The following is a 15,523-nucleotide window of genomic DNA, read 5'->3' as shown; positions in this document are numbered from 1 at the left end:
AAGACACCCAGTCTGCTGAGATTACTGCTCTGCATCTACAGCCATTTTCCCTGAAAGAGTTGCTTTCCACTGCTCTGATTTATTCATGCAGAGTGTCCATGGTAACATACAGGAGCACTGTTATGCTTATGAGATGAGAAAATGCAGGTTTAACGGGTCTGGTTATCACCACTGGAACACCTTACTACTGCAGGGGTTCCTCCCCAATTTGCTACAGTCGTACCACAGGCTATAGCCATCCATGCCAGAACATGTCATCAATTTCCCCCAAAAACCCCCACCACCTTGCCCCCAGCTGCTCTGTCCACTATAGGACACCACCCTCAGATCCGTCCACTCATATCTGAAACCTGCACCTTTTTCAAAAATGGCACATGAGATAGGCAGCAGCAATACCACTCCTCATCTGTAGTTTTGCTTGATCTATCCCCCATGTGCCATTTTGTTCATTTTTCGATGTGATGTATCGAGGGCCAAGATCAAATCAAAACTTATGCGCACTCCTAAGTAAAAATATAGATAAATACAAAGCTCTCAGGGCTGTTGGGGGCCTCATGCTTTTAAGGAACTGTTCTAGTGCATGGATGAGCCCCAGTCTGGCATCAATCCCAAACTGTGCCAGTTCTGACTGTGCATGGTAGCCAACGCATAATAAGTCGCATCAGCAAGGGTTAGAGAGGCTCCAGTCAGCCGGGATCTGCATCTGATCACTCTCTAGCGACACCTGCTGGTGGATAGGGCACCCATAGTCTGCTTGCTAATGCTGAAGCATCTTCCTCCAATTCATGTCTGTGGAAGCTGTATACTATTTGGTGTTCTAAATTAGGCAGAAAATGAAGTGTAACATGAAAAATTTAAATACAATATACACTGCTCTCTGTACTGTGCCCTACTTAATCAAAAAAGTAGATAAATACTACAGTCTTACGATTGCTGCCTTGGTTCACTCTTCTGACAAGGCTTGCAAGGTTCCAAAACTTGCACTTGATGAGTGGCTTACAGTTTTGATTGGGTTTGTGGCTCTGGATTCTGATGTCTGTATTGCAAGTTTTCATTTTTTCCATCCATATGTGCTGTTGTCTCATTCATGACAGATGCAGATTCCCCCAGCGAGGTCAGGAGTGTGACACATCCTGTCTGTCTCTCTTAAGTCCTCCCTCAGTCCCACAGTGCTCCTTTCTGACTGTGTCTCTCTTTGCCCTGGTCCGCAGCTAGAGGAAGTCATTTCAACCAGCGAGGGGCGGATCGGCTTGCTAGGAGACTGGCGAGAGGTGCCCCTAAGAGTGCAGTGTGTTTTTTCCGCTCTCTCCTTGTACCACTGTTGGAGGAGCAGGGAGGCCTAGATATAATATGCAGGAAAACATTCTTACTTAGGAGCCCTCATTCCTAGACTTATTTCTATTAAAGGTAGACATGGCATTTAAAGTCAGAGTTTTGTGTATGACTCACGTGCTCATTTAGCAGACGTGCACTCTCATCTTGAGTGATTTTTAGCAATATGTTATTAGGGCGTTTCAGAAAAAGAAGCGGAAGACAGGGTGAGTGAATTTCAAGCCAGAGTAAACCCTTTAAGCCATCACCCACTATGCATCCTGTTAATTTGATTCAAACTTAGTCGATTGAAATTCAACCAAGCAGATAATTATGGAAGCATGGATTGCAAATTTCCAAGTGGCAGGTGGCATATAACTGCTTAAATTTCACTTGGGTTTTAAAAGAGAAGGAAGAATAAAATCATCACAAGGGCGTTTGAATAGGATTCACTAGACACCTCAGAGGAAATCAGTATCCGGGCCCTAATCTTTAATTTTACATCCAAGACACCAGATTTCTCATCCAGGTTCAACTATAATTAGAACTGACGGAGCAGGTAGAACGCATTTAGAAAAGAGATTATGTGACTTTAGACAGCGAAAGAGGCCAACTGATGACTGACGCCAGGCGCATAATTGGTGGGGAAATCTTGTTTCAGCACCATTTGCTGTTCCGTTAAGTCGTTGCAGGGCTAAACTGTATTGATTGGGATAGTTGTCAGCAGTTATTAGATAAATGAAGATGTTAGTTAAGTGAACTCTAAGAACAGAAGGCAAGTGACTTTTAGTGTACATTTTAGGTATATATCAGTGTTTCAGTAATACTTTGCTTGTGAAAGTATGTAAATTAAAATTTGTCTTATTATTATTGACAATAGCCTGGATTCTCAATTATTTCTTTGGTGGATTCCTGCCAGTAGTATTGGTTAGTGTTATGTGTTTATCGGGCTTTGTGTTTAGCTTCAGTCAGTGTTAGTTAGACAGTTGCTCAGTAGAGTAGGTATTGGAACCTACTGTTTGCTGTGGTTTGCTGTGGTACTGACCTTGCTGATCATTCAGATACCTGCTCTTTTCAGATCTACTAACTCATATTCTCTCAGCATCTGGAGATTCCTTCCATTAGTATTGCACATTCATTGCTAACCATGTAGACTAATGTAGAACTGTGAGACTGTATGGACTCCTTATATTGTTTGATAGTTGTTTTATTGATAGAAAAGGGCCTTTGATGTACCATAATTAAAATAATGTAATAATGAAATATTAGGAAATATCTTATATAGAAATAGCACATTGAAAAATAAATCTTTCCTTATTCAATTCTTCTTTATAGCACATCGAAAGTTGACCCCCCTGAGTTTCTAATATGTTGTACTGTACATGGATAAAGCCAGGGAAAGTGTAGGGCAATCTCACTGGTATTTATTGATTGCGATTCTGTAAATGGATCTCTTGAAAAGTGCAATCCAGATCCTTTTCTGTACTTGTGAGTTTTCTTTGACTACTCATTTCACCTCCATGCCATTCTTTTCTTTCCCGTTCGGCAGGTTATTGTGCTGCTCGAAAGAGTCACAGCCTTAACCAGCGTGAGTCAGTCAGAGACAAAGAGCCAGCCTCTTTGAGACATGACCCGTAGCACCAAACCCAGTGTAGTAACTGTACTGTGTCTAGCTCAGTTTAAATCGTTTACCTCAGTACCCTCTTTATTTTCAACTATTAAAGAGCTGATTCCTTGAAAGTATTTGATGTCCTAAGAAAATGATCCTTGTTTTCAAGTCAAAAAAAATATCTTTTGTTTTGTTTCATACTTTTAATGTCTGTTTAAGTTATTTTCGTCCATTACGGTACATACTTTGACATGAAAAATATATAGAAAAACTTGCCATAGAAATGTTTATACAAAATGTTTCCAAAATAATAGGTCTGCTTTGAATACACATTTTCCACTGAAATATCAGAAAATATTTAATACTCTTCAAGGACACTCTCTCTTTAATGGAACTCTACCTGATAAAAAAAAAAGCACAGAACTGGCCATGAAAGCTTCGCCCTGCTGCTTTTTACATGCTCCATGTGTCTTATAGCTGTGCCCACTGGTGCAATTCTAAAAGCCCTCAGATGCACGAAGCAGAAATCAAAGCAGATCTCTGTTATACCATGAAAGATTGCATCAGCTCGGAGGGGAATTGGAGGAATACAATTCCCAGTGTCCGTGGGGCGGTTATCATTCCAGCCCTGGGGTCAGGCATTCATGGCCGCTGTACGCCTCCTGCTTCTCTGGTATGCTGCCTCTGCGAGCCGCTAGGTCTGTCTGCAGGGAGTGACGGTGTCCTTGCCTGCCTATAGGTTCCTGAGTGGACCAAGTGCAGCAGCCGAGAGAAGAGGAAGGAGAAGAAGGTGGAGAAGCCCTTCTATTCGGACTCAGGTGGAGAGTCTGGGCCCACAGAGTCTGCAGACAGCGGTAACCCCCTACCGTCTATCCCTACACACACACACGCACACGCACACACACACACACACAGACATTTTTACTGAAAACCCAAGAACAATAAATATGTAAAGGGCCTGCTACCATTGACAGAAGCACACAATTTCTCTGATTGAGCCACAGTTTGTTGGAAACTGTTTGACAAAAAAGCATAATTGGTAAGGATTTTGTTACTTTTTTAATTACACATAACCATGACAATAATATTGACTTGCTCTTGCTATCAGCAAAGGAGGCACCAGATCCAGCTTAATCCAGCATCTGTAAGTCTGAAATAAAGCCTTTTGTAGCTCCTGTAACATTGAAAGAACCTGCTTTGATACACATTTCATATATCATTAGTTTTCAAGGAGTCAGTGTGTCAGTCAGATTTTTACATGATTATTGAGAGGTATGTAATTACGGAGTCAAATATGTTCTTGCTCTGTGGTGACCGTGAGTCAGAGTCCCCTCCCAAAATAAAGGTAGAGTTGGGGTGTGTGCTGTGAGTGTGGAAGTAAGTATACCCCACCCTCCTGCTTAAACTGGGCTGTTCCTGTGTCCTCCCTCTCAGAGTCAGACATGGGCAGTGGGTCAGAGAGCGGCAGTGAGAGTGGCAGTGAGGAGAGCGGCTCTGAATCTGGAAGTGAGGACAGTGAAGAGGAGTCAGAGTCAGAGAAGGAGGAGGAGAAGAAGAAGAAGAAGAAGGCAGACAAGAGCAAAGCCAAAAAAGCTGCACCGGAGAGTGCAGAAAGGTGAGTGGTACCTGACTCTGCAAGGCTTCACAGGCCCTGTTAAGGAGCAGTGTGTGACTGAACAGAGCTCACAACAGAGCTGTCACAGAGCATCATAGGATTTTAATTGCTTAATTGTATCATGCAGTACACCTGTATGGAAGCATCTGCATTTTTTTATGTTTCTCCACTCATTTATACAAGTTTTTCCTTTAATTTGTCATCTGTCTATATATATATGTATATATATATATATATATATATGTGTGTGTGTGTGTGTGTGTGTATTATAGTACAGACCAAAAGTATTAGGCCGCCTGTGGTTTAAAAAAAAATCTTAGGTAGAGTTCAGAAGAATTCAGTTAATATATGCACATTTATTGAATAACAAACAAAAGTATAAACTTTTTTCCTATTTTTACTGTGCATAACACAAGAAGATGAGTTCTAGATACTTACAAATCTAGAATTGTGGACTACAGAGCCAAATCAAAAAAAAAATAATCTCATTGTCCGAAACATTATGGAGCCAACTGTAAGTATGTATATAGACAACAGCTCCAAACAGGTCACTGATAGATCACTACTTGATTCATAAGGCTGTGCAAACTATAACAGTCTCTTGACTCTTAATATGAATAGTTTTGACACATCTGCTTCTACCTCCACAGCGAGCAGAGCAGTGGAGAGGAGCGAAAGACTGTGAAGAAGAGCAAAGCGCCCAGGAGTGGGTCAGAGTCTGAGTCTGAGGAGGAAGAGGAGACCTCGTCTGAGAGCAGCGAGTCCGAATCGGAGTCCGAGCAGGAGTCAGAGTCTGATACAGACACAAAGCGGAAGAAGAAGGTGGGACCCCTCTCTCAGGATGTGCAATTTACATTCTGGAAGCATGTTCTGAAAATCCTTTCCTGAGCCTTCAGTAAGATTTGTATTTTTACAGCCACTATGTTCGCCCCATTTCTGGTCACTTTAGCTTCGTGACCTGCTTCGAAATGATGTCAGGAACGCTTGGAGCCTAAGGCCTGATTTATACCTCATCGCATGGCCATTTAGACAAGTGTCATGCAACAAAAATGAAAGTGTCGCACAACGTTATGCATTTATATTTTAGGCTGTGGAGAGGGTTCTGAGGTCTATTGTAACGAGACGCCAAACTGCTGGTGTTTACATCTGTGAAAACATTGCAACACCTGGTGAAATTACAGAGAAAGTGGGGATGAATTAATTGTATATCTACTTTTGTTTTAAAAAATGATGCAAACACAAAAAAAGGTGGTCTGTCACTCAGATAAACTGAAAATGAAGTTTCCATGACAATGTATTTCAGTCAGGCTGCCCAATCAACACTGCACGACAAAGTATGAAGTTCTGCGACATAAAATTCCCTTGTGCAGTTAAAACCTGGCATTTAGCTAAGGGCGACAGGAAGCCAATTTCGGCACAGGCTTTTATAGGTTTCTTTATTTTATTTTTTATTTTTTCAAGAATCATTTTTAACTATTTCTTGGCCGTTTGTGAATACATTAAAGTTTTAAAATTATGCATCAATCGCACTTCTTCTTTGATTTTGATCTTGTTCTTTTTCCAGACCAGTTCATCCAAAGCACCTCCAAAGCAACCCAAAAAGGAGAAGAAAGAGATGTCCCTGCTTGATCTGGATGACTGTACGTGCGCATTTAAAAAAACAAGCTGAGAATTCAGTTCTGGAATGCATATTACAGTCACTTTATAATTAGAGGGATATGTACACACAAACTAACAGAATTGAATGTGAAATAATGACTGTGTAGAACGGTACTGTCGATGAACAATAGGAAATCCAGGCTCTGTTCACTGGTCTGCTGCGTAACACTGTGTCTTTTCTTTTTGGGCTTTGTCATTCAGTTGACCCTGCCCCTTCACCTCAGGTCACCCCGGTCAATAATTTCCTATCCAGTAGCCTGGTGACAGACCTAGAGGGGCTGTCCTTGACAGACACCGCCCTGTCCCCTGTGGTAGGTGACTCATGCTGCAGTTTCATCTCTTCCATTTTTAAAATAACAAACCAGTTCTCACCTGTGACTGGTTCATTCCGGCTGCATTTTGGCACAATTGACTCACAGACTTTCTGTGTAATTAATTATTTTTATATGGAAATGGATGTTTGAAGTTACAGCCTATTTAAAATTCAGGGAGGTGTTGATATGCCTGAGAAATGAGGCAATAAGGGCTCTGAATGAATGAAGAGATAAAAATTGTCCTCCGCATTGTTCTGCTAGGAATAATCCTGAAGGTTTGGACCTGTGATGGGCGAGTGTGTGCTGTACAGAATAAGCCCTACTAAAGAAATAACACATTACAAACCACTGAAGAATGGCAAAGATATTTTAATCATGGATGACATCATGCTACTAGATGGCTGCACTGGCCAGTCCCCCAATGCACTAATGTCCCCCAAAATTGACCATCTTTTTGTGTTGGTGCCTGCGGACCACCAACACAATAAGATGTTTACGTATTTTAACATCTTTATCCAGCAGCTATTACCAGCTGCAATGCAATGGCAGTCTACCACACTGTTATATAAATGCATGTCTGACTTATGAATTTGCGTGTTTGAATCAGACTGTGTCCATTTTATTTTGAAGTTTAGAGTAAGTTTTAATATAAAAAATACACACTGACATCCTATGGAGTATTTTTGAGGATTTTATTCAACTAGCAAAAACATACATAAGAAAATACAATTGATAGTGAATGGAGGTGTCAGAGGGGTGGATGTCATTTGTCTTGGATAATAATGGAAAATGAGTGTCCAGTCTTGGGGTGCCTCTGTGTTCCTGCAGACCATCAGCCCCACATCCAGCTCTGTGAAGACCTACGAGCTGCTGCATCGCATCACAGGGGAGGGCCTGGCCGTGCAGTACTGCTTCAGCCGCCAGCCCTTCAGCCCTGACCCACACATGGTGGCCGTGCAGATCCAGTTCACCAACAACACCGAGTCCGAGGCCAAGAGCCTGTCCATTCAGGAGCCCAAGCTGCAGTCTGGCATGCGGATCAAGGAGTTCCCCGAGATCGGTCAGTCAAGCGTCGACTGTCGCTCCCCCTCCACCTCCACATGTTCAAAAAGCTATTCAAAACCAACCTGTAATGCTGCTGTTGTCTTTGTCACGCATTTGTCAGCTATGTATTTCTTCTCTTGGGATGTATTTCATTAAACATATCTACAATGCAGAGATTAATGCCTCTCTTCATAAATGTCCATATTTTGTGCCTACACACGAAAAACCAGATGTGTTCTGTGTAGTAAAGTAAGAGCTGTTGAAGCAACATTATTATCTGAAGTTGTCCCCCAAAGTTGGGGGGGTGGTGGTGGGCACATGCACGCAAAAAAACAAAACAAAAAAAAAACATTATTATCTGAGTATTGATGCGCGACTTTTGGAGAACTGCAGGTGGGCCTCATAATAATGCCTGAAATTCATTAAGGAACAGTTGTCCCTTTACCTTTAATAAAACATTAGTGCTGAGTAATTACCTGCCGGTAACATTAATACTTTCTTCCAAATACTGTATGTCTGATTGGCTGTGTTCATTGTTGTCTGATTCGATGTGCTTGCCCTTGTCTCTTCTCTGTGCTGGTGGTGCGCTGCTGCTTTCAGAAGTGTTGCCCCCAGGGGAGACGATCTCCGTGGTTATGGGCATCGATTTCTGCGATTCCACACAAGCAGCCAACTTCCAGCTCTGGTGAGGGCATGCTCACTTAATCTAATATGGCTCTGCCACAGGCTACTGCAGACATACTCTTTCAGTGAAAGTCATAGCTATGCATAACAGAACGCATTTAGGGCATCTTTCTGGCATGCATTACAGAAATTTAAGTAAACATTAAGTAATAAATCCCTTACAACTGCAAAGAAAATGTGACAATCATGAATGTGCAGCTATGGATTCAGTTAAAAGGCAACTGCGCCCTGTAATGTAAATGGATATGTTGCCAGTATTGGTGACACAATGACTGGGCAATGAGTAATTTTTTCCCTTTTTTCCCTGTCTCATGCATCCCTCAGTACTCACACTCGGAAGTTCTTTGTGTCGATCCAGCCCCCAGTGGGAGAGCTGTTGATGCCGGTCTTCATGACTGAGAATGAGTTCAGGAAGGAGCAAGGTGAGACTGGCTCCTTCCAAATGGAACAGTAGGTCAAACAGACTGTACAGATACTCCCAAAGACCCCTACCCACTCTAACCTTCCTCTCCCCCTCTCCTGTCTTTGGGCCAAGCACAAAGGAACAGATTCTTTTTTTCCTAATGTCTGTACCAACATGGATGAAATTGTGAATGAGGCTCAGGGGGTTGAGATGGCATTATTGTCTTTTCACCATTAACCTTTTAAAATCATTTTTCTTTGAGAAAAAAATCAGCTTAAAAAAATAAGTTCTCTGTCATGATAAGATCCAGTTAAGTTCTGTACATACCACTAACTACTTCATTAATGGTCATCTTCATTCAGCCTCATCCTTGTGCAGTGTATTCATCAACAGACAAGTAGAACAAAAGACAAGCAATTTATATAAGTGTGGAAACCATGAAGTGTTGTTCACCTAATCCACTGACAGTGACTCATGCAAACAGTAAGGGAATCTTCCCATTTCATCCTGTTGCACCATAATGAGCAGTGTTTCCATAATGGCTTGTCACTAACAATGAAGAGGTTTTCAATTCAAGCTAATGTTCCTTATTAAACCTTCTGTCATCTCCTTCGTTTTTTCTACATACCGGTATATTCTGTCCAACTCCAATAGAGAAGCTATTACAGTTGAGTGTGGGTAAGTTTCTGACAGATCTGTTCCTCTCAGCTGTATGTGTGCCACCTGCCGTACCCACCCCCCCCCCCCCACACTCACGGACTGAAACCCTAATGTGTCCCCTTGCTTTCAGCTGACCCCCTCCCCTCTCTGTGGTCTCTTAAGTGCCTTGGTAACATTTACTGTGCATCTTCTCCACACCAGCCATCTTGGGTGAACTGACCTGCATCAGAGCTTCTCACACAGATTTGCCGATGAAGGGAATGACTCGCTCCACAACTCTCCCACCACAACCTCCTCCACTAACCCTAATCTTAGAATTCTATCACACGGAGGCTGCCCTTGAATGCCCAGGGAGGGATGCTCCATTGGTCAGAAGCACTGCATTTGAAATTGTTTCACCACAATGCCTTTTGACTTTTCTTGTAAGGCAGGGTAGTCTCACTTTCCAGCTGTGCGTTGAGCCCACTTGCTCAGCCACCCTTTCAAATATCTGGTGATACCTGCACTTAGATGAGATAAATTAGCACCAGGGAACGAAGCCCTTAAATACAGGGGGAGAACTGCTTATTACCCACTTGTCCCTCATGTAATTAGAAGGGCCTTCTGTATACTGATTGACTAAAGAAACGTTCACTACATTTGATTGTTTGCAGTAGATTGGTTTGAGTGTTATGCACATATTATATCAGTTCAAAGCATGGCTTGCCACCTGACTTGTTGTCTGGCCAGACACAAGGGCATTTATGCAAGGCTGGGTAGGATTTAAGACCATATATGTCTATCTACTGTCTGTGCTTAGGTAGTGTTCAGTATGGTTTTTACCCTGGAGAATGGAAGAAGGGTGTTGGATTCAGGTTCATGTTCTCTTTGTTATTTATAGTTTATTTATTTTTTAATTATGGCATAATTTCTTATTTCTCAATACATTTTTGATTTTGATGTTTTTTCTGGATCTGAGTACCAGCACAGTTTGCCCAGCGAAGCTTGCGAACCACAGGAAGTTAGCTGGATATCAATAATTCCTCTTTAAATACATGAAATAAATGAGTAATTAAGAAGCCGGAATTGAGTCCCCATTTCCTTACTTCCAAGGAGAAAAAAAGTGTTGATATTAAACCAGGCCAGAATGATCAATACTGAGAACATATATTCCCGCAGTTTACATGTATGGTACATTCACAAATGTGGAGGTACATTTATCAAAGTATAAAATGGATAGAATTAGCAAAAATTACAACTGTGAACTATGTATCTTTTAACACCAACAACAAAAGGGAAAGCCTTAGTCCTGTAGCTATTGCTCTAAGTTTCAGCTTATATCTTGTTATATATCTTTTGCCATAATGTGAATTTATGCCTATGTAGCTAGACTACCGACAGGGTATGCCTGATCACCATTGTGCAATTTTCTACATTAGCCTTCTGCCATAAATCCTAGAAATCAGTGTCAGCCCTCTGGTAACAGAACCTTTTACTTTGAATTGCTGCAATGAGCAGTATTTAACAAATAAAAGTACCACATAATATGCAAGATTTATAAAATTCATTTTGGAACAAGTGGGGTGCAGCAAAGCTGTTGAACATATAGATTTACTCCTGGTAACTGAGTTTAATAATAAAATAAGTGTTTGGTATTTGTGCGTGTTTTTGTGAAATGCAGCTCAGCTGACCAGTAAGCCTGGCTGTGGAGACTCAACCTAGGGAGCTGGACTGCAGTGTGTGTTTGTTTCTGTGATTCTGTGCAGGTCAGCTGATGGGCATGAATGAGATCACAGAGCGGCTGACCCTGGGCGAGAAGTGCCAGAGTGACCATGTGATCGTGCAAAGGGTTACATCCGCTGCCAACCTCAGCCGGGTGCCCTGTGGCTCGGAGAAGGAGTGCAGGTGAGTGACAGCTGGGTGATTAGACATCTGTCTTTCTCAGATGGTACAACCCCACATCCATACCAGGCATATCCACATATCTGACACAGAGAGATTTCAATCATTATTTAGATACAAAACCTGCTGCTCAGCCTGGGTTGTATGAGAAGTCATACCGGCATGTCCATGCAAGCAGTTTTCCTGGAATGAAACCGACTGCACAATTTTTTTTCACTACAGTCAAGTGGACAATTAATTGTTTGTGTTTACTCCTTGAAGGGATTAAAGAGAAACACTGTTTTAAATATGACTTTTCTTTTCTTCTGTCACTTCGTTTCTTTTCTTTGTCTTCATTTTCAACCTCTGATGCTTCTGACTTCTAATGTGAACTCAGCCTTCCTCTTCCCCTTCCTCCTTCCTCTGCTCCGGTGTCCAGGTTTGCAGGGAAGACGGTGACGAGTGGCAGTCTGGTGCTGGTCACTGTGGTGACGAAAGAGGGACGTGCGGCCCAGCTCACAGTCAACTGTGAGAAGATGGTGATTGGCACAATGTTGGTGAAGGACATCCTCCAAGCTCTGTCCCAGTGACAGACTGTCTCCTTGACTGCAACTATCTGCTTTAGCCCTGCAATTCACACCCCTCATCCCCCACACTCTGCTTCAGCCAAGGCACACCTAGTTATCCAGCAACCTCTAAAAACAGCCCTCACTATAGTTACCCAGTAACCTATAACTGCAACCCTCTCCAAGCACCATTTACAGAAACATTATGACCACCTGGATTATGTACCCAGCTCTGATTATGATTTGAATGTTCAACTTTGCAATTAACATATAATTAGCGTATCTACCATACCTATATTTTGTGCAGCATTATATTAGGAATAGAAAACAAGAGGATTCTTATGTAAGGTGCTGCCATGGCTAAAAGGGAACCTAATGCAAAAAACAGCTGAATACAGTTTATGCCTAAATACACCTCATAATGGAGCACAAGGTCCTCCATTTGTTCCAAAAATACAAGGCCATTGTCATTTGTCATGATTAGTCTGAAAAAAAAATCTATTCTAATCTAATCCATAATGTTATGGATTCTGGAACAAGGTGGTGTCAAAGACCCTGTTTACACTTGGTTTTAAAATGCGTTTCGGTGACCCGAACACAAGTGGACAGCCGAGACACATCGCAGTTCACACCTGTGTCTATCATGCGTCTCCAAGGTATCCAGCTGACCACTTTTGTTCAGATTTCGTTACTGCCTATCTCACTTCCGTTAGAAGGTCAAAGGGCCCCGCGCACAGTTATTACGTCAGTCTGTCGCCAGACAAGCGCCAGATTTGTTTCGCACGGGCTAGCTAAGAAAACAAAAATGTTTCAAGAACTAATATATATGCACATTCCAACTGTTCAGATAGGCAGGACAAAGTCATTTGCGACTTGCGAAAGAGCGCAGGACAAGACGAAGACTGTCACCAAAACAACCACCACGTCCTGCATTCATGACGTATTTTCCTGGTACATCCTTGTCGGGGACCCATCAGGACGCATTAGCATTTACACTACAAAAGATATGTGGTCAAATGCGTCCCAGACCACCTCGGCAAGTGGTTTGAGTGATTGGATCACAATGCGTCTTGGTGGTCGTTCACACTTGTATTTAGTGCTGTCCACTTGTGATCCGATCGCCCAAGATGCACTTTAAAACCAAGTGCAAACAGGGTCAAGGTGTTTTACTTTTTCCAAAGTGAATAACAGCACTGTCCTGCCTGAGAACTGAAACTGCTACTGTCGGTTACAATGGTGGGGTGTGGGTTACACTGCACCCCCTGCTGCCCACTGTCTTACACGTTGTCATAATGGGAACATTAACCTGATGTAGGGCTTTTATTCTTTAGTTTGTTTGTTTTTTCTAACATTTTAAACAATAGGGGGATTTTGTGGCTGACACTAACCAACATTCAGTCAGTCACATAGAATTGGCATAGTCTGTGGAAGGATATAACCACAAGAACACAGAATTTAAATGCAGAACAAGATTGTGACACCTGCTACCATCATACCCTTGGTCTAATTACATCATCAACAAGTTTAATACTTAGATTGGAGTTTCTTAGCCCATAACATGCACTGTAGTACTGGATCTCAGTTTTATTAGCAGATGGGTGATATACAGACCATATTTATACGTATATGTATAGTACTCTAGATGTACATGTCTTATACTTGTGACTGTGTATGACATACACTTTACAACGACAGTTGATTCATATTATAAGTAGCTTAATTATCAACACTCAAACATAAAGTCTTCAGATCAGCTGGAATATGGAATATCTAACATTTTACAATTTTGAATGCCTGATCGATAATGTGAACTGGTCTAGGATGTAATCTGAACTGTACACTGTATACTCCAGTGGTCTTTCACCATGTTTTATCAGTGAAATGAGGGGGGGAAATGGTGAGAACATTCATTAGCAATTTATTTTGATGAATAAGATGTATAAGACAAAATATAGGGTTAAAAATTGAGTAAATATGTCGGTCAAAGTCTACAATTAGTCATTTACATGAGTCACCCACAGTATATTATATTTTTACTTTACAGCATAGTGTTCTGTAACATGGTCAGGGCTGAAGGAGAGAAGGTCTGCCTTGACTGTTGGCAAGGTCTGTTCATCTCACCTCTGCCTAGCATGAATGTAGCATGTGGACTAAGTTGTACCTATTGAAATACAGAGGGTACAGTACCGTTGAACTGCCATTTTCAGCATAGAAAGGTAATGATTTTAACCAGATAATTATATAAGTATGTTCAAACCAAACAGGGTATTTCATCATGGGGTAACTTTTGCTTACAACTTATTACCACCTCTTTTAATGATGCCACGTATATAGTGCTTATCGGTACAGTGACAGTTTTCAGTGTTTCAAATGTGCAGAGGTTATTTATTTTCATTCAAAACCTTTTTTTCACATTTTGAGACCATGAAATGGTGGAGTTAAAACTAAATTGTCATTTGGTGTATGTCCTAGGACTCCTGTAATCTCATAAACCATGCAAGAATTTAGTAAACATAAATTACGATAAAATAATGGGTATTACACAACAATATGTAATACAAAATGCCATCCAAGTCATTCATCTGGTGCATGGCTTAGATTGAATTATGACATAGACCTTGTGGGGGCTGAGTGAATGAGTACAACATTGAGACTTTTCTCCATTTTCAAAATAAAGTGGTTCAGTTCACAGAAGGTTCTTGTTCTTCTCCCCTGTTCATTTGTACAAGCATTTTGTATTGCTTTAGTAAACTTATGTAAGATGCAATTTTCCATTGAGTTAAGTGCTTGTATCGTGAGTCATATATACCTGTATTTTGCATGTTACTTTCCAGGGCAATGAGCATTGCAACTCCGATTATTTTTGTATATTTTGTGGTTACAGTAGAAAGCTGAAACTGTATTCCTGGTTCACACCCAATAAATACAGAATGAGTGAATTTAGTGCAGTGGTTGTAAAGAGAGATTTAAAGACTGGTTTGCATGTCTTAAAACACTGATTACTGTGCTGTGTGATTGCTGCAGTGGTGCAAAGATGCAGTTCTCTGTTCCTTTTAAGGGAGGCCTGGCCCAGCTTGCTGTTTCTACTTCTAAATTGTATTCATTCTATAGGACATCCATGCTTTGAAATTTTTCAAAGGATGCTTGTGCAGTTTAGTAGGCAATTGATAGGACTGAATTAAAACAAAAGCTGGAAATACTGGCAAACATTTTATGATTAAAAATAAGGTAGGTCATATATTTATTTCTGAGCAATTCATATTAAAGGTTATCGCTTCTCTACTTTTTTCTGAGACAATGTTCAATGTGGCAGGAAAAATGAACTATGTATTAGAAATGCATCAAAGCATGTTTTCCCACTGATAATGTTAAATGCAAACACTGGCCTTCTTTTACTGTTTATTTCTATATTTAACACTCATTTATTCTGTTTGTGAATAGCATCAGTAGTGTGTTTCAGTCTTCCCCTTTCTTCTGTGTGGTTGTTGAAATGGTGTGAGTATTACAGCTTTATTTATTTTACAAATGAAAATGTCAATAAAAGCTGATTATTCAAAGTACACCTTTTGGGTTTTTTTTCTTGTGCAGTTTAACAACCCTAAATATAACGTTGTCCATTACATATACAAGTGTAAGGCAAGATGGTTGACTGAGCAAGATGCACCATGCATCTCATTGTTTGGGCTCAGGCTGAGATAACTACTTCCTTGCTGCACACAGTGCATTGTATTGTATCCACGTAAAGCATCTGTCGCATCAGACGTCATTAGGTTGCATGTCTCTATCACGCCTGTTCCG

At 41.1% G+C, this 15,523-nt stretch overlaps 1 protein-coding gene across 11 annotated transcripts in view; it reads left to right on the top strand.

Moving 5' to 3' along the window:
• The window catches only part of LOC135241691 (AP-3 complex subunit beta-2), a 58,463-nt gene extending 43,178 nt beyond the window's left edge, over positions 1–15,285 (top strand). For 4 of the 11 annotated variants that reach the window (XM_064312263.1, XM_064312264.1, XM_064312259.1 and 1 more), the window contains exons 18-27: positions 3,660–3,774; positions 4,355–4,535; positions 5,186–5,357; positions 6,100–6,175; positions 6,396–6,505; positions 7,337–7,568; positions 8,153–8,237; positions 8,561–8,658; positions 11,045–11,183; positions 11,557–15,285. In XM_064312263.1, the coding sequence (XP_064168333.1) occupies positions 3,660–3,774; positions 4,355–4,535; positions 5,186–5,357; positions 6,100–6,175; positions 6,396–6,505; positions 7,337–7,568; positions 8,153–8,237; positions 8,561–8,658; positions 11,045–11,183; positions 11,557–11,749 (1,401 nt within the window). In that variant the 3' untranslated portion in view covers positions 11,750–15,285. The other 7 variants (XM_064312262.1, XM_064312258.1, XM_064312257.1 and 4 more) reach the window with 4 other exon arrangements.
• The last annotated feature ends 238 nt before the right edge of the window (positions 15,286–15,523 follow it).

The sequence above is a fragment of the Anguilla rostrata genome, chromosome 16 (assembly GCF_018555375.3).
Source record: "Anguilla rostrata isolate EN2019 chromosome 16, ASM1855537v3, whole genome shotgun sequence".
Classification (NCBI taxonomy): domain Eukaryota; kingdom Metazoa; phylum Chordata; class Actinopteri; order Anguilliformes; family Anguillidae; genus Anguilla; species Anguilla rostrata.
This window is presented reverse-complemented; position numbering and strand designations above follow the sequence as displayed.